The sequence below is a fragment of the Ambystoma mexicanum genome, chromosome 2p (genome assembly GCF_040938575.1).
Source record: "Ambystoma mexicanum isolate Mex_15411 chromosome 2p, UKY_AmexF1_1, whole genome shotgun sequence".
NCBI lineage: Eukaryota > Metazoa > Chordata > Amphibia > Caudata > Ambystomatidae > Ambystoma > Ambystoma mexicanum.
This window is the reverse complement of record NC_090923.1, coordinates 663,055,728-663,082,113: the sequence shown is the minus strand read 5'-3', so window position 1 is coordinate 663,082,113 and position 26,386 is coordinate 663,055,728. Positions and strand designations below refer to the sequence as shown.

At 46.0% G+C, this 26,386-nt stretch overlaps 2 protein-coding genes across 2 annotated transcripts in view; one reads left to right on the top strand and one right to left on the bottom strand.

Moving 5' to 3' along the window:
• LOC138566665 (uncharacterized) overlaps positions 1-13,354 on the top strand; it is a 508,561-nt gene extending 495,207 nt beyond the window's left edge. The window contains exon 7 of the mRNA XM_069644227.1: positions 8,875-13,354. Coding sequence (XP_069500328.1) covers positions 8,883-10,583 — 1,701 coding nt within the window. The 5' untranslated portion in view covers positions 8,875-8,882 and the 3' untranslated portion in view covers positions 10,584-13,354. The remainder of the gene's footprint in view (positions 1-8,874) is intronic.
• Positions 1-26,386, bottom strand: part of MRPS12 (mitochondrial ribosomal protein S12) — a 156,309-nt gene that overhangs the window by 72,348 nt on the left and 57,575 nt on the right. Inside the window, exon 3 of the mRNA XM_069644234.1 lies at positions 16,161-16,197. Within this exon, the coding sequence (XP_069500335.1) occupies positions 16,161-16,197 (37 nt within the window). The remainder of the gene's footprint in view (positions 1-16,160; positions 16,198-26,386) is intronic.

Genomic DNA, 26,386 nt, shown 5'->3' with positions numbered 1-26,386 from the left:
GCGATACTAAAACTGCCAATATTGCGAATACTTACCCTATAGTGACTAATGGAGCTGTAGATATAGTTAACGAATTCTGAAATGAATATGTACTGATGTAAATACTATAGATGTGTAACCCCTTAGCCATTTTACACTATGCGAATACCTTCGTTTTACAATTTGCATCTTGCGAGAAGACTATCATTGTGAGCATGTCCAAGGCCACCTCTCCTCCCTTTCCATTGAAGCCTGCCAGAGAAAGCAAGGCTCGAGCGACACCGCCTCACCTCCCCCAATTCGGCTGGAGCCGTTTCAGGCATTCATGATTCCCCCCGCGGCTCACATGGCCACGAACAGCCACCTGAATTATTTACAGTCCAGCAGCAAAATCCGGCCATAACCAGAGGCCAGAGGTGCCCCCTCATAGGTCCCACGACCATCAGTTCACCTCAGATTAATGATGCTTGTAAAAGAAGATACTTAATATTGCACCAACATTGTGTAAAAGCAATGGTCATGACTTCTAACGAGACCCAAAGCCCGGACAGCTTACCCCATGCCCTGAGACCCGACCCCGTGGCCTATGATACCTAGTCAACAGGATAACAGCAACCCTGTATTGATGTCTCGCCAAAGTACCCCACCTAATGCGCATTCCTCCTGTGTTATATTAACCTGTAGAATAACCTATTGTAGGATTTACAGGACAACTGACATTGCAGCTTTGAATGGGGTGTGCCTGGCCCTTAGGGCAGAAAGCCAAGAAAGGCGTCCATCAATGACACTGTCCACGCCTGACCGGACAACGCCTCCCGGATGAGCCCAGCTGACCTGCCCACCCCACGTTGGCACCCGGCGGTGTCCACCAACCACAGAGAGACGCAACACGGCTGCACATATAGTTAGTCGACGCCACCCAATCCCCATGTACATGTGCCCCCTATAGTGTGTAGGTGCCTATGACACTTTTTGTAAATAAAAACGCCTGTCTTTGCTATTGTCAGACAGAGCGCTCTCAGAGTTTGCAGAGTTCTTTGCATGCCCTATTTTGACTTAGATAAAGCCTCCCTTAAGCTCACCCGCACTTGGTCCTAGCCTTATTCCCATTCGTGGGAGAGTCCATTCTTGCCTCTCATTGCGGGGAGGGTCGTGCTATCTGGGGACGCTCCCCTTCAGTGGTGACCCCGATTGCGTGATTACATCTCCCGATACGTCCTTTCCGTCCCCTCTGGCACAAAAATCTCCGGTCGAAAGGGGAGACGCACGGTACGCCTGCTCCGGAAAGCTACCCGCCTACGGCGACTGGTACGCTCAGAAGTGCGCACACATTAGAGACAGGGTACGGGATCCCATTCCAAAAAATCCCCTTTGAGTACCGCTCGCCGGAGCTGGGGCTGGACGTTGAGCGTGAGGCAGCGCCGCCTAGACAAACCCAGTTCTGAGACTCTCTGTTCAAGACGGGCACGTTATTAAGTGCGAGTGATCATAAGGGATACGGGGAGTAGGGGAAGGGAACAGGATAAAAAAAACAAAAAAACAAACTAGGTCATTTCAAAGGGGGACGCGGTGGGGATCACTAGAATCAATACTATCCTTTCTTTCCTTTTTCTTCGCATATGGCCATTAGGATCAAAAGGTGAAAAGAGATAAAGAGACGGGAACCTAGCTCTGCAAGGGGGTAGAAGGCGGCGCCGCATAGTGCTATCTTGACTAGTACTGGGAATATATGAACAAGTGGAGAATAAGATAAAGGTGTCTGGTAGAAAGAGGAGACACAGTGAATATATTAGTAAACGCTTTTCTTTGATTCTTTCTGGGTTTATAAATGAAAATAGGTGAAAATACTTAGTAAAGACAAAAAGAGATTTGCGTGAAAAAGGGGGACCTCATAACAAGTAAAGAAAGGTTAGGGGAAACAAGGGAGGGTGGAAAGAGATTAAAGGTTAACCTTCCAACAGGGTACCGACTATCATTGTATATGCATTATATGTGTTGACACTAAGCCATGTTATGATGATCTTAGTGGATTGTAAAATGTGCATGATTATGGTGTGGTCATGGTAAGTGTAACCAGGAAACATTATAAGGTGGTAAGCTCAATGAATTAAGTCGTTTCTTTTGAATAATTGTGTGTGGAAATATCGGTAGTGTGCAGAAGGTGGTTTGCTCTCGTATGTGCCCCCTAAGTAATTTCTAGTATAAGGTACACAACCGCACACCCCCTTATTGCCAAAGTGTCAGAAAAGCATAGAATTTTAGAGATCCATATCTATATATATATTGTTACAGAAGCCAACCACATACAATGGGGACAGAGACACCCCTGGCTCATATATGTAAGAGTTTACCTGGATATGCTGAACGCATCAGAAAGTACCACGATCAGTGGGTCACAGAGTTAAAGGGAGAAGGTCTGCCCCAAATATGGGCCAAAGGAGGATCTTTTGATAAAAATGTTCTAGACATGGTGGCTACATGCATTTTCATGAAATATAAGGGTAAACAGTTCCACAATAGGAGGGAGATATTAGATCTCTGGCGATTGTTTGAAGAGGTGCCTCCCATCAAAAAGATAGAGCCGACTACCAATTTGCCATCCACCACAGACAACCCGTTACTAATACCCAAAAGCGATAAAGAAATGACTGAGGAAGAAAAAGCAGGTGAAGTGACACGGGCTTACCCTATACTTAATAAACCGGTGCCCGCAGAAGGGTATAGTGACCCCACATATGTGCCCCCAACTCAAGCAACAACAACACATGGCCCGACTGCACCCCCGCCATACGAGGGTGATAGACAGCGTGGACAGATATGTACACCCGCAGTAGATATAGAGAAGTTAACAGAGGATTTAGATTCAAGGCTCTCATTAGCAAGAGATGAATTATCTAGAATTAAAAATATGTGCGTGCAAAGTGGGACGAACGCTGCCCGACTAGAGCAAACACCAAGGGCACAAAACAATGACAGGACGATTGAGGAGGGGTGGAAGAAGGGGGAAATATTATTCAGAATACAAGAAGAGCCCACGCGAATAATAGAAATAGATGGGGCAAGTGAACATGTAGATGATGAGCTTTTGGTTACAGGGGGAAGAGAGGACTTGTGGTGTGATGTGGAGGACGATGAAGAAGAAGGTGGGAGATTAAGTGTGGCAATGGGAGGAGAGAGTGGGAGAATGGATAGTGCACATCTGGGGAGAACAATGGATGAGGAATGGACTGGGCGACTAACAGGCTAGGGAGAATGGCCCCACTAGGAAGGAGGGGAACGAAGGTGAGTACAAGCAAAGCAACAAAGGGGAAGTTACAACTCCCATTGATACACAGAGGAGGAGGGAGACCAAACTACGTACCCTGGGCTCAAATGGATAAGGCCAATCTGTTAAAACTATTACCACCACTGTCCGGCGGGGCAAGTAAGTGGATATATGCATTCAAGAAACACACAGCGGGGGTCCCACTGGCGGTAGGGGATGTAAAAAGCCTACTAGTATCAGCGGTTGGGGACCAAGCAGCTAGAGTGTGGATAAAAGCCGGTTTTCCGGGGATAACATTAGATTGTGACCGTCATGATGGTGCTTCCTTTAACACAGTACGAGCACGAGTGTGGGACGCATTAAGAGAAACATTTTCAGACACACCAGACTTACAGTCGGTTATGCAATGCACAATGAACGAGGGGGAAGATGCTATGGATTACATTTTTCAGGTACAGGAGATGTGGAGAGCGGAAACGGGCACGCCCTAGTACCAGTCAACATCATAAGCACTTGACAAAATTGCAGGAATCGAAGCGAAGGGGTGGCCCGAAATACAGAGTATAATAGTACACCACTGCAAAAGAATAAAGGAACGAGAAAAGGAAATAGCACAAAAACGAAACTGGTGAAGGTCGCTGCAGCAGTAGCGGTGCTCCCACATAGTAGGGAGGGAGACGAGGAGGAGGAGGGGCTGGTAGCAATACAGGGGAGGATGGCAGCGAGTTGGGCAGGAGCGGGACAGGCACAGTGGAACGGACAGGAGCAGTACGGAGGTCCGCAGTGGCAGGATTGGGCCCCTTGTGGGGGATGAGGTGGGTACAGGGGTCGCAGAGAAGGGGGGCAGGGGTACGGTGGTAATGGAGGATATGGGGGGCAAGGCCCCAGAGGTGCACAAGGGAGCTGCTGGAATTGCGGGAGGTGGGGGCACTTCTCACGAGAATGTAGAAACAGACCAAACAACGGTTTTCAGGATGTGGAGCAATACGGTAACCCCCACACAGGGAGCCCATATGGCCTCCCAATGAGAAGACAACAGAGTCCAGAGGAGCAAGGGTACGTAGACCAAAGACACGTTCAACACAGCAGAACACAGGGTCACCCACAGAACGACAAATCTATGCACTACACACCAGGAAACCCCTTTGCCACAGTTGCGAATGGGGCACCTGCCCCAGCCCCCTATAGCGGTGTGGCGGTTGTGTCAGGCAATGTTTTTAGTCAGGGGGGAGGAATGAGGCAGCCAGCATAGGACAGCCCACAGGGAACACTTGCGTGTCCCGTCCTATCTACCACCTACAATGCAGCGGAGGAACAATTAGTGGGGGCGCAGATAGGAGACACGCAGTTCATATTTATGGTGGATTCGGGAGCCGAAAGGTCATGCATACGTGAGGGTCGGTTTCCGCTTTGTAACCGTAGGTTGGAGACGCAGGGGTTCTCTGGGGCTGTCATCGAAGTTCCTTACACAGAAGAGTTGGATGTGACCGTGGGGGGTAAGACAGTGAGGACGCCCCTACTGTATTACGAACATTCCCCAATAAACTTGCTCGGAAGGGACCTTCTCAGCAAGCTCAATATGACTATATCCTTCACAGAAAGAGGGATAGTTTGCTCAACCCCAGGAATATGCCCACTGCGTGTAATGCTAGTGGTACATGCGCGAGCAACAGCACCAGAGATGCGTGGCATGCCGGTAGATGAAAGTGTGTTCATTGAAGGGTTGAAAACTCTAGCACGAGTAGTCCCTGAGCTAAAAAGGTTATAATGGAGGGTACCAGCAGAATTCATCTTCCGCCCAATAGCACGCACAGACATTACACCGGGGTCAGTGATATCTTTGGATTTGCACGCAGTACATATATCAGCAAAAAGAATTGCAGTAATTGGTATGGACATAGACGGGTGTGAATGGCGCACTGTGTTGTGCATCTATGCTGACATTGCCTTACGTGATTTATCAGATGAGGATCTCTTTTCAGACTCAGAAAGTGACGGAGAAATAATAATGGAAATAGCAATACCATGTGATATCTTGATACAAACGAGACAAGTGCCTGTACAGTTAATGGCTGTGGTGGGAGCACCACCTTCCTTCTTTGATGATGACATGAAATTAGTACCAAGCAACTTGTGGACTACAGGTCCCCATGATGTGGGGTTGTTGCACGGAGTTACCCCAGTCACAATAAAACTAAAACCAGGAGCAATCCTGCCCTGAGTCAAACAGTATCCATTGTCCCGTGAAGCTGAGGAAGGGATAAAGGAAACGATAAGTGCCTTATTGGCCCAGGGAATAATAGTACCCTCAAATTCCCCATGTAATACTTGCATTTACCCGATCAAAAAAGCAAAGGGAGGGGCATGGAGGATGATCCAGGACCTACGCCCACTAAATGACGTCATACAAAAAGAGTTTTCCCCTAGTCCCGAACCCTGCATCAATACTTTGCAGTATCCCAAAGAACGCATCATATTTCACAGTAGTGGATTTGAAAAACGCATTTTTCTCCATTCCCCTGGCAGAAGAGAGCAGATACTTGACAGCATTTACATTAGGGGGGAAAAGATATGAGCATTACAGGTTACCACAAGGTTACTGTGAGAGCCCCAGTATATTTAATCGTATCCTCCATGAAGACTTGGGAAATTTGACTGCTGAGAGTACAATCATTCAGTACGTAGATGACTTGCTCATATGCGCAGAGAATGAGGAAGAGTGCAGGAAGGAATCAGTTACACTCCTAACACTGTTAGCCCACAAGGGGTACAAAGTGGATAGAGGGAAACTGCAATACTGCCAACAAGAAGTATTATACTTGGGCCAGCTGATATCAAATGATGGCAAAAAGATAATACCTGACAGAGTAGAAGCAATCACAGCAGTAAAAGAGCCAAAAAAGGTAAAAGAAAGGCAGAAGTTTTTAGGAATGTGCAACTATTGCAGAGCATGGATACTAGACTACGCAGAATACACAAGACCTTTACTACAAGCACTCAAAGAGGCCCAGCGGGAGAATAAAGAAATAAAATGGTCAAAAGAGATGAGTGACTCATTTGCGTCGCTCAAACAACTAATTTCAAGCGCTCCAGTGCTCGCCAACCCAGACTATGAGCGCAAATTTTTCCTGTTTTCTCACTGCAAGGGAACACTAATGACAGCTGTTCTGACACAAAAGACATCCCTGGGACACAAGCCATTGGCTTACTACAGTAGCACACTAGACACAGTTATGCAAGGACACTTTGCGTGCGAACAGTCTCTCGCTGCAGCCGCGTTCGCCATTGAGAAAAGCGCCACAATAGTAATGGGATGCTCCGTTACATTATATGTGGAACACTCCCTTTTTGCGATACTGGAAAGATCAAAAAGCACACTAACAACACAGCGAGCAACAGCGTACAAGATAATATTATCCAGCGCTAACATTCACATAGTGAGGTGTAGAACGGTAAATCCAGCGACATTCATCACAGAGCCATGTACAGTAGAACACATGCAAAAACACGATTGTGCAACATACACAGGAGAAGAGGGTGAGGGCACGGTGGTAAGTGAAAATGCCCTAACAGAAGGAGAGGTATACTTTGTAGATGGATCCGCATCAATTGACATGGATACAGGTGAAAAACATGTAGGAATGGCGGTGGTGAGACTAGAGGAAGGTGAGTACGAAGTGCTAGTACAATACTGCCTACCATCACACTTTTCCGCACAAGCAGCAGAGCTTGTTGCCCTAATTGAAGCCTTACGTGCAGCCAAGGGATGCACAGTCACAATATACACAGATTCTGCATACATGACTACAACAGTACACAGTGGTCTGGCCCGGTGGGGACGGATAGGGTTTCGCAGGGCGGATGGGACCCCAGTACAACATGCCGAGTTGTTACAGGAATTAATTGAGGCACTTGAAGAACCTACAATGGTGGCCATCGTCAAGTGCCAAGCACATACATCCAATACAGATATTGTATCTTTGGGAAACGCTGCCGCCAAGGAGGCATCATATTTCCAAAAGAAAATTGCAGGTGAGTACATGTTGCAGCAACAAGCAAGTGAGGAATTACCAGAAGGGTACAATGCCATGCCCATATCACAAATACTAGAGTTACAGGAAGAAGCAAGTAATGAAGAAAAGGCACTGTGGGAAAAAAGGGGTTGAAGCCAGTCGGCAACAGATTTACTATGGCGCCAAAATAACACAGCTAAAGTGGTGATGCCCATTAAATTGATGGAGATAGCGTTCCAGCAATTGCACTTTCCAGCACACAATGCCAAACAACACATAGCAGCAGGGATACAGGAAGATTGGTTCGTGCCAGGGCTCCAGGAACATATATCAAGGTTAGCAATGGAGTGCACAACGTGTCAAATATACAATTCAGGGATGACATTACGGACACTCAGAGGGACAATTCCAAAGCCAACAGAGCCCTTCCGGGAACTACATATTGACTACGCAGACATGGGGGAAAGATGTAATGGGGCACGCTACATGATAGTAGTTGTATGTCCATTTTCAAGATGGGTTGAGGCTGGTCCATGTGCACGTCCAGATGCTAAGTGCGCAGCAAAGTTCCTAGTGAGGGAAGTATTCCCGCGCTGGGGAATTTGCGACGTGATTCACTCAGACAATGGCACTCATTTTGTGAATGAACTGTTCAAGGAAGTTACTGCATTATTGGGGATCAAACACAAGCTTTGCTCGATTTATCACCCTCAAAGCAATGGCCTTGTGGAGACGATCAACAGCCTATTAAAAGGAAGATTGTCCAAACTATGCTTCTCACTCAAAAAGAACTGGGTGTATTGCTTACCCCTAGCACTATTCGAGTTGAGAAACCAGCCAAGTAAGGACCACCACTTGTCCCCGCACGAGATTGTGACGGGGAGAAGAATGCACACAGCACATTCTCTGCTGCGTAGACACTCAGATGCACATAGAAGCGCCACGATATTAGGAGATGAATTCAATGATTATCTGAAAAAACAGACTAGAGCAGCACGTGCAATCTCAAGACAATTGTCACCACCATTTACAAGAAAAGAGGGAAACCAAACTGTCATTTGTGGAACAGGGCCCCCAAGGACAATTAATGCCAGGGGATTTTATTTATGTTAGAAGCTTTGTGCGCAGATGGAGTGCCCCAAGATTCCATGGCCCATACGAGGTAGTTTTTTGTACTCCCACAGCAGTGAAGGTTAAAGGGCTGAGGTACTGGATACATTTAACAGACATACGAAGGGCATACAATAATGTTCAGGAAGAAGTGGATGAGGAGGCGCAGACAACAGCAAACTATAACAAATGAAACATTGAACGAAAAAAGTGCAACTAAAAAGAAATTTATCAGGTATATTAATATGCTAACAAAAAAAAATTGATTTACAGGTACGAGAAAGAAATAAATGAACAACATTAATGGTTGAAATGAAAAATGGAAAAAAGTGATCAAATATGAATAAGAATATGTCTCTCTCTCTCTCTGTCTCTCTCTCTATCTCCCTCTCTCGTTCTCTCTGCACCCATCCCCTCCCTCTATCTCACATTATAATTGTATGGTGGCTACTGTACAAAATGAAAATGTTTACATGTATATACTTAATGCACTTATGTTTCAAATAGGAACAACCATGGCAACAAACGGGCAGCCCGCAACTGAGAGCAATAGAATAACGAGATATAGAAATGCTATAGTAGAAACTTGTAGATATTCGTATGAATGTGGATTGACTGTGTGTATCGTATTATTTTTTGTGATACTGTTTGGTATAAGCACATATTGGTTCATAGCATTCATCTCTGTCGAGATGAATGAGGGGGCAAGGGGGAACAGAAGTAATATTGCAATTGAAAATATAACAACTGAAAATGCAAAAGAAGGTGATTTTTTGGTATGGAACGGATACCAGCTTGTGTGGGGGTATAACACGAAACCGCCCAAAACAACCAACCATTCCAAGGAAAGCAGTGCTGAAATAAATGCTAGCATAAGTCCCCTGCCAAATGTCTCCAACTACAATGCCCTCAGTCTAAATGACCGCAACCCTTCTGTCATATCGTGGCTTTATAATACCCCCACTACCCCGCCTACACAAGTAACCACCCCTACAGCAGCCAGTACCTTACATCGTAGAATAACTGAAGAGAACAAAAAGATGGCAGAAACGTTTGCATCTCTGTATGATGAATGGACAGAAGGGGATGAAGGAAAAGGGGGGTATAGAGCACACATCGCCCTTGAAGCTGCGAGATATCTTAGAAGGAATAGGAGGAAAAGGGAGGTGGGAAGTAGGAAGTATGACGAGTATTATGGCCTGGGCTTAGATCAGATGGAAGACCCAAGACACCCTCACCAGACTAATAAATGGAATGCAGACATGAGCGCGACTGCTAAACAAACAACAAACGAAAGCTGCTATGTCTGCTCTCTTATCCCCCATGCCTCAGGAACACCCAAGGTGTTGCTACCAAAAGAATTGCCTCTGATAAATGCCCAATGTCTCCTTCATCTTACGCTGTGCAGAACTAAGAGCACCTTTCAGGCACACGAAATAACTTTTAGCATGCTACAGAACGAGAAAACATGCTACGCAAAAGTGGAAGGAGTAATATGCCTGAAAGAACCATTTTTTGTAATAAAAGGGACATTATTCACAGACAACCGATGGAAAGACGAAGAAGTTACATGTAAAGCAGAGGCGCTGCAGGGAGTGTCACCGGAAAAAATGCAGTGGATCGAAAGAACATGTACACCCATCTGGAAAGAGCACATCTCAAAGTTAACGTGGGTGACTGCCATTGAAAAACCATTCAAACTGCAGAAAGAAATAACATATGAAGTATGCTTCCAGGGGGAAGGAAAGACCGCAATGGGGGTAAACAAAGACTGCAACAGGACTCTCACCATCCCAGACATGAGGAAGGGGACAGCAGCACTCTTGGACACCTACTGGGTGTGTGGCCGCCAGGCATACTTGCATCTCCCGCAATCATGGAGCGGCAGTTGCTCATTGGCCACACTACATTCAGCACTAATGGGGATACCAGAGAGCCACATCAGCGGGGGCAGGAAGGGGCAAGAAGCGCCCCGTGAAAATAAGGCCCAACCGACAGAAGAACCGCAGATGTATGTTTTGTCCTCTGGCAACAAGGAGGAAATGCTGTCCCGAAACAGACGATCATCTAACTACATATCCAAGGCATCTTCAGAGCTATTGGCACAGATCCCAGACAGATTTCGATTGTTTAGCTCTGCAGAGACCTTCTTCGCATCACTCATTCCAAGCATCCAGGCACGGGCAAATGCTAAATGGCTCCAAATAACACGCTGAGAGCTGATCCAGTTGGCAAACTATACAGAGGAAGGTTTCAACGTGATCAAGGTAGAATTGAGAGCCCTGCGGCTAATGACAATGCAAAATAGGTATGTCCTGGACCTATTAACAGCAATGGACAGAGGTGTTTGCCGAAAAATTGGAAGTGCATGCTGCACTTTCGTACCTTCTGAAGACGCTGATAATGGTACAATGTCCCACGTGATCGCAGCAGTGCAAAACCTAGGAGAAAGAATGAAAATGGATTGCGGGACAGAAGCAAGCACGTGGTTTGATAACCTCTTCTCCTGGGTCCCATCATGGCTGGGATTGACTGTTAAACTACTAATGCCAACAGTAGTGTTTTTACTTCTATTTTTTTGTGTGTGCCAGATGGGCCTTCGATGCTGTGCAGGCGCAGTACCAAATGGTACATTGATGATGGTGACAATGGGCAATGCTCGAGGCACAACAGTGCAAGCTATGCAGGAAGCTCAAGTGCAAACAGGTGAAGAGCCGGGGCCTAAATACCAGATAGTGCCGGTATACCGTAATGGGGATATAGTAGATAGATTATGGCACACAACAATCAGAGAGCCCCGGGAACTGAAATGGTAGGAGGAGGTGTGGGTGGACTTGGAGGGAACTAGGGATTGTATATATCTAACTTGTACCCCAGACGAATATGCTAGAAGGGGGAAAGCCTGAGGGAGGTGTGCAGAGCTTGGATGCCGATAAAGGGCACCCCGGCGTGGGATGAGGCTGTGGCTGATGAGAAAGAATGTGAGCGGTTAGGGGAGTTACGGTATTCGTTATTTAAGTAACGAAAGGGGGGAAATGTATGGGAGGACAGGTCAAAGAGATCCCCCCTCCCCTGCAGTCCCCTCCTTGTGATGTCCATGACTCACCGGGGGCCCCCCTGCCACCAGGGCCCAGGTGGTGGGTGGACCACTGGCTGAAACATCGACTAAACATACTGTATTAGGCTAGGCCCAGGAAACCATTTTAAAAACCAGAACGCCATCTTAAGACATGACTCCTTGTGCGCTGCAGCACGGCCCCCACCTTAAGAGAGAGTCCTCGTCTACCCTGTTGCCTCCGCTCCCTGGCAGATCCGCTGAAAGCCCGTTCCCACGACCAGTCGGACATGAGCTAGTGTTAGAGCAAACACTGTATCTTTCACCTTCCGCAGTGCATCATTATCCTCAGCGTGACGTGGGCAGCAGGGCTGGCTTGGAAAATAACTGTAAATCGTCCTCGATGAAACAAAAGCCTTAACCCCACACCAAGAAACTGCTCAATACATATATACATATATGCATATATTGCATTCCAATGATATCCCTCGTGCACGACTTCCGTGTTAAAAATCTACAAACCCTGTACGAACCGAAGAATGTGTCATTGTGCGACCACATGGCCACAATACTCAAACCCCCTCAGTATGCGCACACACTCGGGGCCCCTAGCCTCCTACTATGTGCTTCTCTAGGGGTAATGTAAAGTGAGTGATACCAAATGCTTATGCCATGACTACCCTGATGCTGCTAGAGTGCAAAGGAACACAAGCGCGACAGTATTGTGAGCTCATGCAAATAAAGATACATAGAATGCCATCAAGTGCAAATGTACAGGTTTAATGTGTATTACTGCTGTCAACCGTTTTGGTCTGTTGCTCCTGCGTGCTCCACCAACCCTAATGCTACCTCACGTATCGTGTTTACAGTGTGATACTAAAACTGCCAATATTGCAAATACTTACCCTATAGTGACTAATGGAGCTGTAGATATAGTTAACGAATTCTGAAATGAATATGTACTGATGTAAATACTATAGATGTGTAACCCGTAAGCCATTTTACATTATGCGAATCCCTTCGTTTTACAATTTGCATCTTGCGAGAAGACTATCATTGTGAGCATGTCCAAGGCCACCTCTCCTCCCTTTCCATCGAAGCCTGCCAGAGAAAGCAAGGCCCGAGCGACACCGCCTCACCTCCCCCAATTCGGCTGGAGCCGTTTCAGGCATTCATGATTCCCCCCACGGCTCACATGGCCACGAACAGCCACTTGAATTATTTAGTCCAGCAGCAAAATCCGGCCATAACCGGAGGCCAGAGGTGCCCCCTCATAGGTCCCACGACCATCAGTTCACCTCAGATTAATGATGCTTGTAAAAGAAGATACTTAATATTGCACCAACATTGTGTAAAAGCATCTGTCATGACTTCTAACGAGACCCAAAGCCCGGACAGCTTACCCCATGCCCTGAGACCCGACCCGTGGCCTATGATACCTAGTCAACAGGATAACAGCAACCCTGTATTGATGTCTCGCCAAAATACCCCACCTAATGCGCATTCCTCCTGTGTTATATTAACCTGTAGAATAACCTATTGTAGGATTTACAGGACAACTGACATCGCAGCTTTGAATGAATGGGGTGTGCCTGGCCCTTAGGGCAGAAAGCCAAGAAAGACGTCCATCAATGACACTGTCCACGCCTGACCGGACAACGCCTCCCGGATGAGCCCAGCTGACCTGCCCACCCCACGTTGGCACCCGGCGGTGTCCACCAACCACGGAGAGACGCATCACGGCTGCACATATAGTTAGTCGACGCCACCCAATCCCCATGTACATGTGCCCCCCTATAGTGTGTAGGTGCTTATGACACTTTTTGTAAATAAAAACACCTGTCTTTGCTATTGTCAGACAGAGCGCTCTCGGAGTTTGCAGAGTTCTTTGCATGCCCTATTTTGACTTAGATAAAGCCTCCCTTAAGCTCACCCGCACTTGGTCCTAGCCTTATTCCCATTCGTGGGAGAGTCCATTCTTGCCTCTCATTGCGGGGAGGGTCGTGCTATCTGGGGACGCTCCCCTTCACTACCAACTCTATCGTCGACGATGATTTCTTCTGCGCCACCTGGGCCTTTTTAGGCAGGTCATCTCCTTTTCTTGCAGCTTAAGCTTTTCGGGCTTCTCCTAGCCAGGTTGGCCGATTTCCTCTTTATTCAACGACAAACGGGTCCCCACTTGTCGGTCGATGTATGGAAAGAGCACACGGGCTCCATTTAACAAAAATCAAGACTTTTTCTCGAAAAACTTAGAATAGCTCAAGCAGCAAAACTCGAGGACTCCCAACACTTGAACGTGCAGTAAAAGTCTGAAGATGGCTGCCAGAGGAGGGGCTTAGGGAGAGGGCAGTCATTAGCTGGGGCAGTATGACCTAGAGTTCAGTGATTGGTTTAGAGGAGAAATACAGTTTGTAAGTGAAAGTGAAACTGTTTTTTCTTTTACTGAGGATTCCCAGCTGGACAACGGGGAATATTCATGAGCATGTGAATCCATGCAAGACCCCATGCTGGAGAAGTAGATATTTAGTGAGGCAACAACCTGGTCATTTCCATAAGACTGTGGTATTGAAGAGTCAAGAAGGACTTGGGGAGCCTCTTTCTCGTCCCGGTGGAGGCAACTTGAAGAATAGTCTTCAAATAGAGAGAACTAAATCTGTGGAGGGAATTTAAAGCTAATCCAACAGGGCCCACTCTGTCCTCCAACAGCCACTGCCTCTCCATTACCAGATTCAAGAGCAAAAGAGCTGGTGGGTCAAGATTTCCAGTCATCGCCCCAACGCTCTGGAACTCGCTACTGCTTGCCATCCACTCTGAACCATTTTACTGGAACTTTACAAAACACGTAAACACCTGGCTGTTTAACTAACTCAAAGTACCACACCAACATTTTTTTACATGGACGTTCTTCTAAACTTTTTCCTATGTAACCAGGGCCTAGGTGCAGTTTGGAAAAGGGAACCGATGAAAGTCGATAAGCAGAGAGTAGCATCCTTTGGAAATTGTCTTCAGCAGCACCGAGGCACCCCTCGAAGCAGCGTGGTCTCAACGGTATCCAGTGGAAAAAAATTAAATAAAAAGATAGAACAGGAGAAAATGCTGAATTCGGTACTGTAAAAAAAGAACAAAAAAACAAATGTTGAGTAAGGTTAACAGGTGTTGCAGGGGTTTCCCCCGCTTCCATAAAAAGGAAAGTGGGGGACAAATTATTCTTTTTTTTTTTTTAAAGGGGGTCGGGGAGAGCACACTGCGCCGGATGTTACGCCTCTCAATGGGGAGGCAGAACTTGCGTCGCAGGGAAAGCCATGCAGAGGAACAGCAGGCAAGTGAGACGAAGAGGTACGTTTGGATGGTAGGGGGTGGACGGTGGGGGGATAGCAGGCGCGTGATGTACATGATTATTTCGTTACAGGCATTTCAAATTTTCTAATTCATCATTTTCGTATACGAAATAATCACGTACATCCATCTCAACACCGGATCACCCCAAGAGTTCCCCCTTTCCCCCTTTATTTGCAACAAAAGAAAGAACCCCTTGAAAGGAACTCTAAGGGAAGCAACCAAGGCGAGAGCGAGAGAGACTGGACTAAGATAGAAGGGAGTCATTCGCCTAGTCATAGACAATACGACCCAGGAGAAGGAAGTTATTCTCCTGGGATATGGTTTTGTTGCTTTTGGACTTTTGTGTTTAGTGACAGGGATAGAGCAGAAAGTATACTCTTTATTTGGACATCACAGACTTCCAGACAGACCAGAGTTTTAGTTTGGTTGAGGTAGTGAAACCACCTCTAGTTAGGGATAGATAGGATTGCTATTTTGTATGAAATAAAAGTTTATAGCCAAAACTATAAAGTCCTGGTCAGACTTCTCATTCCAGGTCACCACAGCAAACACACTTTCCGTCCATGTGTGTTGTTTAAGCCATTCAACTTTCTATCCTGGCTGCCGAGCCTGAACCACAGCCTTCTGCTCTACTTCCCTCTCTCACATATTTCTGTACCCCACCTGGTTACAATTTTTTTGTAAACACTTGAAACAATTCAGCATTCGTCCTCTATGCCCTCTGTGATGCCTGCCGCCGAGGCTCCATCATCAGCCGAGCAGGCAGCAGCCCACTCAGGAATGGGCTCAGTCAGCTCAATGTTTTGCCACATTCCTGAGAGAGGCCAGGGAAACGAGTGAGGGCTGACTCAGGACTGACTCAAGGAGTTAAGGCGATCATGCGGCATGCTCCTCATCAACAAAAGTAGAGTCAAGAGAAGGGAAGAGGTGACTAGAGTCCCTCCCGAAGAAACAAAACGAACAATCAACAACGTTTTGATCATAGTTTGTTTTTCTTCCCTGAATTCGTTTTTAGACTATATACTGCACTGCTGCGCTGATGGATAGCACGATTTAAATATTTATATGTAACTAGGTACACTAACCAGCCAACCACTTGTAATAAAATGCAAATGTTTACGCTGTATTATTTATTATACGCTTGGCAAGAAATCTCAGTATGTGTGGGCTTTGATTTCATTAGAAGAGCACACACATAAGAGACACTGAGCTAAGGTGCCCTTGTGCCACACCTAGTTGACCCTATAGCTAGCAATAAGTGAGGCAAGCCCAAAGAGAAAGTTGGAAAAAGAGAGCAAAGCTGTGGTGTGCCTGCAGTAAACTGTGTTTGAAGCTGCGAGAGCACCGCCAAAGACAAACATTTCCTCTTTAGTGTGCAAAAAAGATCCACGTACTGTACCTTTCACTGCACCATAACTGGGCATCCAGTGCTAATCCTATTAAAAGAAAATGATTTGATTAAATGGTGATGATAAACTTCCAGGAAGAGGACACAGCTTGAGATCTTACAAAGTCAATGAAAAAAGCAAGTCAGAGGAATATATACTTCGCGTGTCTTGGTTGTAATCTTATTGCTCACTCTTAGTCGGTGCAACCCCTTGCTTTGTTCATTACATAATCTGTCTAGCACACTTTTTACTGTTGGTCTATGGATTGTGTGCATTCCATTATTTCAGATCATGCAAAACGCAGTTTGCTTTTTGTTATATATTAATGGCGATCTAGTCTCTGTGGTTTTTGGGGACATGAGATGTCAGGCTGGTTCCCTGAGGGATGTCACAATCTGGACCTTTGGCCTGGCCAGGACAAGAGTACATGTAGACTGTGACATCACCTTCAACACCGAACATCAAACAGTGACCTCGCCCCAGGATCTAGTTGCAAGACTATGACATGGAGGAGGAAGTGGAAATTGTGTGCGTGTTAATCCTTGTATCTCACATAAAGCAGTGACATTCCTACTCCTTAGGTAGCTTAGTGAGCCAAGTGCTTGCTTCAGAGATTTAGCTCAAACTTCAAGATACAGGATTGGAATCTCAGCAAGGCTGACTCAGCCTTTCATTTGTCGAGGTTGATCCGCCAAGCATAGTTAAATTGAGTAACAGCCACACCTTTTATTTAAAGTGCTGTATTAATAAAAACAATGGGCCTCATTAGGAGTCTACCGGCTCCGGTAACAATTGTTAACGGACCGGCACACTCCAGGTGCTGCGGGCGGGTGCTGTCCTGCCCACCAGGTCTGACTTGGCGGGCGGAACGGCATCTGCCCGCAGACTTTGATGGAAGCACCGGCACCGTTAATAACAGTGCTGGTGCTTCCATCCTCCCATTCCCATCGATTCCTATGGGACTCAATGGGAATGGGGAGAAATATTGTCCGGCGCCTGGCTTCACGGACCGCCAGGACTGTAATGCCCAGGTTATTCCCTAAAGCCAGGCATTGGGAAAACACCACAACTCCAGTGGCAGCCTGCCGTATTTACCGCCATGGCTACCGCCGGGGTTATAATGAGGCACAATCTATTATTCGGTCTCCAAGGAGGACTACAGAATGTGGGGTCACTCCAGATACCTGAAATGGACATTGTTCCAGGAACCAGATCTCAGATTTAGACACCGCCCCTTGACCTCAACCTACCCCATCTCTCAGCAATCTAACTCACTCAGCCTGTTCAAACAAACTGCAGCATTTTCCATTCCAAAAATGCTGAACTTCACGTTCAAAAAGAGACTGTTGTACCAAAAAAAGGGCAATAAATTGATCCCATGTGTTAAGGGGTTTTCATTACACAAACACACATACAGTATATAGCGTGGGATGCTACAAAGCTGAGGTTAAAAAAGGAAATTTAAAAAAAGAAAATAATTTATAAAAAGATTACAATTAAAAGTTGCCTTCCGCTCTTGTCGTAACCCGGCATGTTGGGAGATTATATAGGCAGGTTGTGGTTTAGATTAGGTTAGTTGTGGGTAAGGACGCTAGCCATGGTTGCAGAAACATGTGTTAAGACGTGTGCAGGTAGGTTACTGAGCAGGGCAAGGCAAATCAGATTAACGGGCAAGAGACACATTTTGAGGGCTATCCTTAAGAGGAGGTGATCCTATATGCAGTAGATGTTTAAAAGGGATTGTCTGCAAAGTTTTGGGAGGTTGTACTGAGAAAGAGAAGCCACCAATGAGAGATGATAGTCACTGGAATCAGGAGTAGGAGAGCCGAGCCAGATCTGAGGTTTTCGGATGGCCTGTAGTGAGATACCTTTTGCTGTAGGTATTCACAACCGTTGTTGTGGAAGGCTCGATGGGCGATTGTGAGAAACCTGAAGGTGTCTCGCCCGCTAGTTCCCGGAGATCTGTTATTTCAGTGGCCAGGACACAACCATCGCTATTGGACCCAGTTCCTGGGGGTGGACCAATGGGGGATGATCACCTGGATGGGGGGGAGGGTCTTCAGGGAGTGGAAGTGGGACACTGACGGGTGAGACGCGGTTCCCCCTTCCTTATTGCACCTTTTCCCCATCCTACCCCATAGGATATTTAATCGCTCGAACCCCGCCCCTTCCTGACACAAACACTTTCTTACACTGTGAAAGACAACGGACTAACACCAGAGGCATTTACCCTACATGTCCCAATACAAGGGTCAGATAGAGTCAGGCAATTGACAATAACTACACACACGACGGCCCTTTCACTTCCCCACAGGGATAAAAGGCGGAGCATGAGCGCACACTTTGAGCAAGGCCAAACACACGAGGAAGCAGCTAGACCAGGAGTTCAAACGGAGGAGAAAGGCGGCAAGACTTGAAAGGACGACAAGGAGGGAAGTGCCCTTGCCCCTTTCGACCCAGGCCTGCAAAGCCTCCATGAAAGGAATCATAAGACCGGGAACTACAGCTGACGTGTGGTGCAACAGATGTCAATGGTGCACAGGGCCCTCCAGCACGGATAACCAAGACGGGGAGACGTGCTGCTACCATGGTACAGTCCTTGACTCCAGAGAAGAGAACCGCCAAGGAGTTCAGCACAGCCGGTGTGTCAAAGTGAGAACCGATATTAAAACCAGACTGTGTTGAGCGAAGGTTGCAAACGGCAACGTGCTATTAAATGAAAGAACTTATGAACAAAGAACTTGTGTGTTGCTCAACTGTAAAGCCCAGCTGCAGAGTGGTCCAGCGCCACGTGGGCACTCATTCGAAAGACTGTGGCTGGTCCCCTTTTTGTTGAAACTACAAATACCAGGAGGCCCTTGGAGAGCCCGATGTAAGAGGTCAAAATGGTCATAAAAGGGTCACGTAAAACCCCCTTCTGCAATCAAAAGTCTTTTACACATAGTCAAGAGGAAAGCTAAGGGAAGTGAATACTGCAAGGTGTTACAACTAAGTGAACTGTGTTAAACTGGCAAATGTGAACCCGGCTGAGGGATACCCTCGAATGAGAGCAAAACGTAACACCCCATAAACATTGTGTCGACAAGTGTGAACCCGGCTGAGGGATGTCCATGGTCAACGGTTTAGACAATGAGACACTTGAAAGTTACAAGTTGCTGATATTTTGAATGAAAGGCTGTAGAGAACACGACCGAGGAAGGTCAACGTTGCGAAAGGATCGGACCCCGGTTGAGGGGGATCCACGGGTGAAAGGGAATCACCCAACGGGAATATTACTGAGAGGAACTTTTGTTTTATTGTTTATAGCACATCAGGCCCTCTGAGGAAAGAGACTTTGTGTAAAAGACTTGCCCACAGAAGGTCTTGAGATTTGGAAATGAACTGTAAGCTTGTGCTGAAGAAGCCCAGGAGTGTGCTGTTCTTGAAGAGACCCGCCTTGTCCTGTGCTAAAAACGTGGGGAAGGAAGACCCCAGTTATACCATCCTGACTTATTTTGTGAACACTTCTTTCTTTTCTAATGAACATTATCCCACGCTATTTTGTAATTTAGCAGTGAGGATTGGCCATAGGTTTTCATTTGACAATATTAAGTGATGGTTGTAGATTGCTCCCATCTTAGATTTAGGTTTAGCTTAGGTGTTTTTCTCACTCCTTTATACAGTTTAATAAACATCTTTGAACTATGATCACTTGTGTCTGTCTTTAATGTTGCCACCATGAGTTCCTTACATATGGTGTCATGAGTGGGATAGGACTCAATTGAAACTAATTGGGACACCCTACAATTTCAAAACCTTAGTTAGAGAGCTTCTAACCCATCTGTTGCCAAGGAATCAATAGGTTTTGATATCTGTAGCAGTAGGGAAGCTGTCATCCCCCTGCGAAAAGAAGAAGGATTCCTACAGACTTGGTCTTAATACCCCATCCAGGGTGTTACATAAGATTGGCCCCAAAATGTGGCCTAGCGTGGTTCAGTATATATGTTTAGCAAGCGTCATAGATCCCGACTTCCGGGGGGATCTAAAGGTTCTCTACAGAATCATGGTGAGATCCCCTCTGAAGTACGTCGTGGAGATCAAATTGCTCAAGGAATTTTGGAAAGTTTTTTATTTCCTCTGTTTAAAGAAAGTGAACCAAACTAAACAGAAAAAGGTACCTTAGGATCTGGGGAGGCTGATAAACCTTTCAACATCAAAGAAAGGAGAAGAGCCTACTCTCTATTCCGACCGAACCTTCGCAAAGCAAAATGATCCAGCTATCGCTGAAGCTTTTCTACAAGCTATTGTGGCAAGAGAAGGTATAGAGAAAGGAAGCCCCTTTTTCTTAAAAAAGAGGGTTACTTCATAGAAGAGAGACATCTACGGAATGCTTAGTAAAAACGCAGTTGGTAATAATACCCAAGAGCCACCGAAACGTTGTACTGGAGATTGTCCTAAGTGCCCCCCGGTAAAATGGGAATGCGCAATCTAAAACCCAGGCACATATTAGTGGGACGTTTTACTGGCCAGGTATGCACGCCGATATAAAGACCTTTATTCAGACGTGCGAAATATGTCAAAAGACCAGCATGCACATCCCATTACCTGCCTCTCTGAACCTGTGTCCGATCATAGAAGTCAATTTTTCAAGAATCGAGATGGACATAATTGGGCCTCTAGAAAGATTCAGAATAGGCAAAAAATATGTCCTTGTGGACTATGCGACCCGATATCCCAAAGCATTCCCAATGTGAAAGAATACCACCCAGCACACCTACCGTAATTCTCCATGGTCGGCTTTCCCAAGGAAATACTAACCAACCAGGGCTCGAATTTTATAAGTAAGCTTATCGCAGAAGTCAAAGAGCTACTCCATATTACCGCCTTGCAAACTTCTGTGTACCATCCCCAAACCAATGGCTTGGTAGAAAGATTCAATAAAACTCTGAAGTTAATTCTACGGAAATTGGTAGATAGGGACGGGAAAGACTGGGACCGAATGATCCCTTGGACAATATTTGCAATAAGGAAAACCCCTCTGGCCTCCACAGCTTTCTCTCCTTTTGAACTGCTCTATGGTAGAGAGCCTAGAAATGTCCTGAAAATGCTGCGGGAAACCTGGGAAGAACGAGAAGAGGCACCCATTCCCATCTAACAAACCGCCAACAGAATGCAAGAACATATGAAATTGGTTCGAGATCTAGTCTGTACTCATATGAAAAAGGCCCAGAGCCAACAAAAATCCGCTTTAGACAAGACGGTGAGCTTACGATCATTCTCCATAGGACAGGAAACACTGGTTGTTAAGGAGAATTCTAATTTCGGTGCCAATTCCCTTCAACCTTAGAGTCAGCCAACTCTTTTGCTGGACTTAAGGACATTTTAATTTTAACCCTGGGGTGAGCGAGACCTTTTTCTCACTCTCATGTGTTTTGACCAGATTTGGATTTTGTGTTTTAACTGTTTTTGGAGTCTTACAAACTCCATAGGAATCTACTTTTTGTATGGTGACACAAAGCAGCTTCAGTGCAGTGTCACAGAGAAATCCTTTCAGATTTCTCACAAGATTGAAATACCTTTTCTTGTGCGGACTACAGCTGCCAAGAATAGTAAAGTGAAATTGACTTTACTTACCTTTCCTCTTTGTAGGTCCAGCACACACCATCTTATGTGGAGTGCTGGAGGGTTACCTAGTAGCCCCTTATACTACATTCTCATGTAACATTTTTATGTTACCCTCACTACTTTAAATGGCTGGTGGCAGTGGTTTACATTTTCCTACCATTATGCCTTTCTACAACAGGCTGAACCCTCAGCTGCAGAACAGCACCCATGGGTGACCATTTCATCAAAATGCCACTGGTGGTCTTTTTTCGCCATTTTCTGTTTGTGAGGTCGTTCTTGGGCTTTACTCTGTGCCTTGAAACAGATTCGAGCCCTTCGTTTGTCTTGCCTGTGGCGGGCTACAGCCCTGAAGCCCGCCTCTGGCTCCAGTGTGTCTGGAAGGGCAGGATGTGAGGGAGGTTCCCGAAACCCCCGTCCTTTGCCTCTAGGAATGCCTGAATGCAACCAGTCCTGGCTGGCTGTCATTTCAGGACCGCCACCCTGCTGTGTGATTGACAGGTTAGGCTGTGCATGAATTGGAGAAACCTGCTTAAAAGGCAAGGGTTTTGGGATAGTGGCAGAGTCGACGATTGGGAGAAAGACCCGACGAAGAAACCATGAACGATGCTTGCTGCATCCTCCTGGATCTTTGAATTGCCCAGTGAAACCTGCTGATGTGTTGAAACTCTCAATTCGACAGAGAAGCTCCGGAAGGGGCGACCTCTCCCCCTTGGGTTAGTGGGACCAAATAACCCAGAGACTAACTCCACTGGACCATCTTCCCGGACTGGCTGTACTTCTTCGCTGCTGCAAGAACCGAATGCCAGGGGTCGAGTAATCCGTAGTCTAGTCTGAAATGCGGCTAGAAGCTCCAGGAGTCTCCTAAGGACCCTCCAGAAGTAGGACTAGAGCTCGAGCCCCCTTACCAGAATGCAGGACCCAAGGTGTTAAGGAAGACTAACCAGTATCAGAGATCTGCGACGGTGCTGTTTACTAAGAGCTGAAACCGCAAAGTGCAGCTGAACCGAAAAGAGCCCGTAGCTGCTGACGACCTACCAAGTACCGTCGCAGGAGCACTCCAAATGTCCTCGCTCTTGTCCCCACGACAAGCTCAGGAACACTGGGTCTGCACCTCTGTAGCAGGACAGAATCCAGAGGTACTGTTTATACTTGGGGTAATTCCTTAATTGTCTTTTAGCTGTGCTTTTCTCAGTTGGGAATTGCAGTGGCTTACCTCGATTCCAACTCTCTTTTCACAGGCTTAACAGCTTGTGACCCTACAAGTGATTTTCTAACAAACTCTCTGTGTGCAAAACTTTTATTCTAAGAAGTGCCTCAACTCCATAGACTGTTCAAATAGACTTTGGCTGTTCTGGCTCCCTGCAGACTCTTCTAGCCCATTGACTTTGATATTGTTTGTCCCACATAGGTGGTAACTTGTTTTAGGCTGTTAATGCCGGGAAAGGCTTGTCTAGATTTCATTGGAAGATTTAAGTGTCCTCACATTTACTGAGACCTGGTTAACCTTTTCCATCCTTAGACCTTTTCTTTCTGCAACCTCAGAATCTGCAAAGTAGAACTAGTGGAATATATAAATGCCATTACTGTCCTTGTGATTGAAGTCACCTCATGGTGTAGGAATTGTGTAATAAGCATATCCAAAAATGATCCACTAACTTGCTCTGATTCTGAAAAGTAATTTTAAAGTGCATTTACATTGTTACACAAATTGCCTTTTTAAAGAACTTGTATTTAAAAATTGATGTTAAATAAATAAATAACTATTTATAACAGAAACCTTGAGTGTAAGTGTTACTGGGCCCTATGAGGTATTAAAACTAACGCGATTAGGCGTATTTCCTCACCCCTTTGTACAGTTTATTAAACACCCTTGAACTGTGATCACTTGCGTCTGTCTTTACTGCTGCCACCATGAGTTCCTTACATCATATACATTGCTTTAAAAAGGTAGCGCAATGACTGATCGGAAGCCAATGGAGAACTTGTAGGGCAGGCGAGATCTGCTCTCTCAGTCCGAAGTGTAGCAGCAATCCAGCTGCAGTATTTTGCATATGTTAATGTTTGAACAAGTGAGAGGCAGGAGCTCAAAGGTATAGTGTGTTGGCATAATCTAGGCGCGATAGTATGATGGCAATGATTGTGGGAAGTTGAAAGGTTAGGTAAGGGAGGATGCGTATGTGGAGGAAGCAGCTTTCTACCACCGAGTTGATGTGACGTGTCAGGGTCCGGTTGAAATCCATAATGTATCCGAGAGTTTTTACTGTGTTGGAAGGGAAGGGTGGAGGGCACTTCTCCACATAGCATGATAATTGTTTTCAGGAGGAGGCGGCTGATCATCATCCAATGTTCAATCTCTGTGAGGTAGTTTGCGAGATATGGTGTTATGGAGGAGGGTTATTAGAGATATTGAATAAGAGTTGGGTGTCGTCAGCGCAGTATAGCATAATAGTCCATGGGATCATACGATCCAGGTCAGTGGGTTCAAGGTTAAAAAGAAGTGAGGAGAGTGAGGCACCTTGACGTACCCAGAGGAAGACTGGGCGGGAAGGAGGAGAATGGTGGTTAAGCGTACAATTAATGGATTTTGACACAAATCTAGCAATATCGTCACCGATTCTCTGGAGGGAAGCTTCTACTGCGTGGCCCGGGAAAGGCAGAAGCGACCTGACTCTGAGCCTGAGGCTGGCTCTCTACGGCAGGAAAACGCAGGGAAGACAAACTCCAAAGGGAGAAGAAAATACTAGGCTGAAATAGTAATGCAGCCATAATTACTAATGACATCGATGTGCCTGTACAACATACATATATGGCTTGTGATGTAGGTTAAGAATATCTACATTTTCCCAGTCAATCACCTTATTCGCCCCCTGCCCTCCTTTTTACTACTGAGACGAGGAAGAGGGATGGAGCAATGACAATGACGATGACCAGCAGCGGTAAGCCAATGCCATGGTCTAGTCTATGGAAATTGCCAATTGCCAATTGCCAGGAAGTTTAAAACTGCCACAGCAGACAGACTAACGAGTGTTAGGCAGATACCGAGGGTGCGGATGGGCCTTTAATCACATTAACCCAATGTAGGCCCACCACTTAAGAACCAAGTCCACTTTCTACGTAAAGCAAGTTTATTGTACAATCATCCAGGAAGGAGCTAGATGACCCTGCAGAGTCAAAGTAACTAACCCAAGTCTCACCAACCACATAGGTTGACACATTATATACATTTTTGCAACAGTTAAACACATCCATATATTTTATTACAATCCACCCCCACATATGATTGGACAAAACCTATACAAAGAAATCCCATCTTTCTTCATTTCTTCCATTCTCACTGGCCGTTGTTATCTTGACTACCATCTTCAGATTATGTTCATAGCACACCCATCCTTGGCATTTGTCCGTGGTAGGTCATGAAATCAGCACATGGTTACACATTCGTATACAAAAATAATTCATTGCATGACACAACTGGCCTGAAACCTCGTAACCCTAAATGTAATTGCACATGGTTTGCATGGATACTTCAAATGACAGCAGGAAAGCAAAATAAACACGTTCTCTTTGAACTAGCGAAAACTCTCACATCTACCCCAACTTTACTGGTGTCCCAGAACATTATAATCTAAATGACAGCCATTCCAGCACGCACAGTACATCCTGAGAATACAATCGAAACCCATAGGTATTGGTCACTCTGGCCTCGAGTGTCACTTCACCCCATGTTTATTGCTGGTCATAACAAATGGCCAGGTCCCTCTGCAAAGTCCCATTTACTTGAAAGCGATTACATCTGCTTCCTGCATAACTACCATGCCAGAAATACTCTGACTGGTTTTGGGGGCCATCCATCTGCTTGGTTAATCATTGCTTCTCCTTTAGCCTCCAAGCCTGCAAAACTAGTTATTCCCAGATGCTCAAAATTCCTAGCTATAGAGTTTTAATACATTTATAAAGAAAGCACAGCACATGTAGATTTACATGCATGTTTAAGAACTGTTGTCTCTCCTCCATAATCTTCGTGACAGGGCCTGCCTTCATCGCATGCGCATTATGAAACTCTTCATCGCCCAGCTTCTAGGTGCTTCGTCGCACACCATGTCTGGATTGGGTTTTATATTTCATACAGCGGTTTTAGCACTTTATCTTTCTACGCACATGCAAATCTAATATGTATCGAATGGACCATGAAGTAACATAGGCCCTTCATCTTGAACTTCACTAGAAACCTACTATTGCAACATCGTGCCGATTTCGCCACCTCCCAGTCACAAATATGGCGCGCGCAATATGAACCCCTCTTATCATTGGGACCTTTCCAGACCACCCATACAGGAGTATGTTATTAACTTATTCTCACACCGGTCAGAACGCTGGAGGGTAACAAACCGCTCGAAGCAGCAGAGGCTCATCCAAACAATGCGCAGAGAAACCGCAACAAAAGAAGGTCACCGCTTGAGAACCCGAGGCAGCGGGAGCCGTATGCAGCAGAAGAAAGCAAAACGAGAGCCAGCTGACTAACGGGACGCAAACCGAGTCAGCAAACTGAAGCAGAATGAGAAGGAGACACATGAGGGACACTGAAGTCGTCCGGTAAGCCCAGAGAAAGCAAATGGGTTACCGGGGTGTCCGA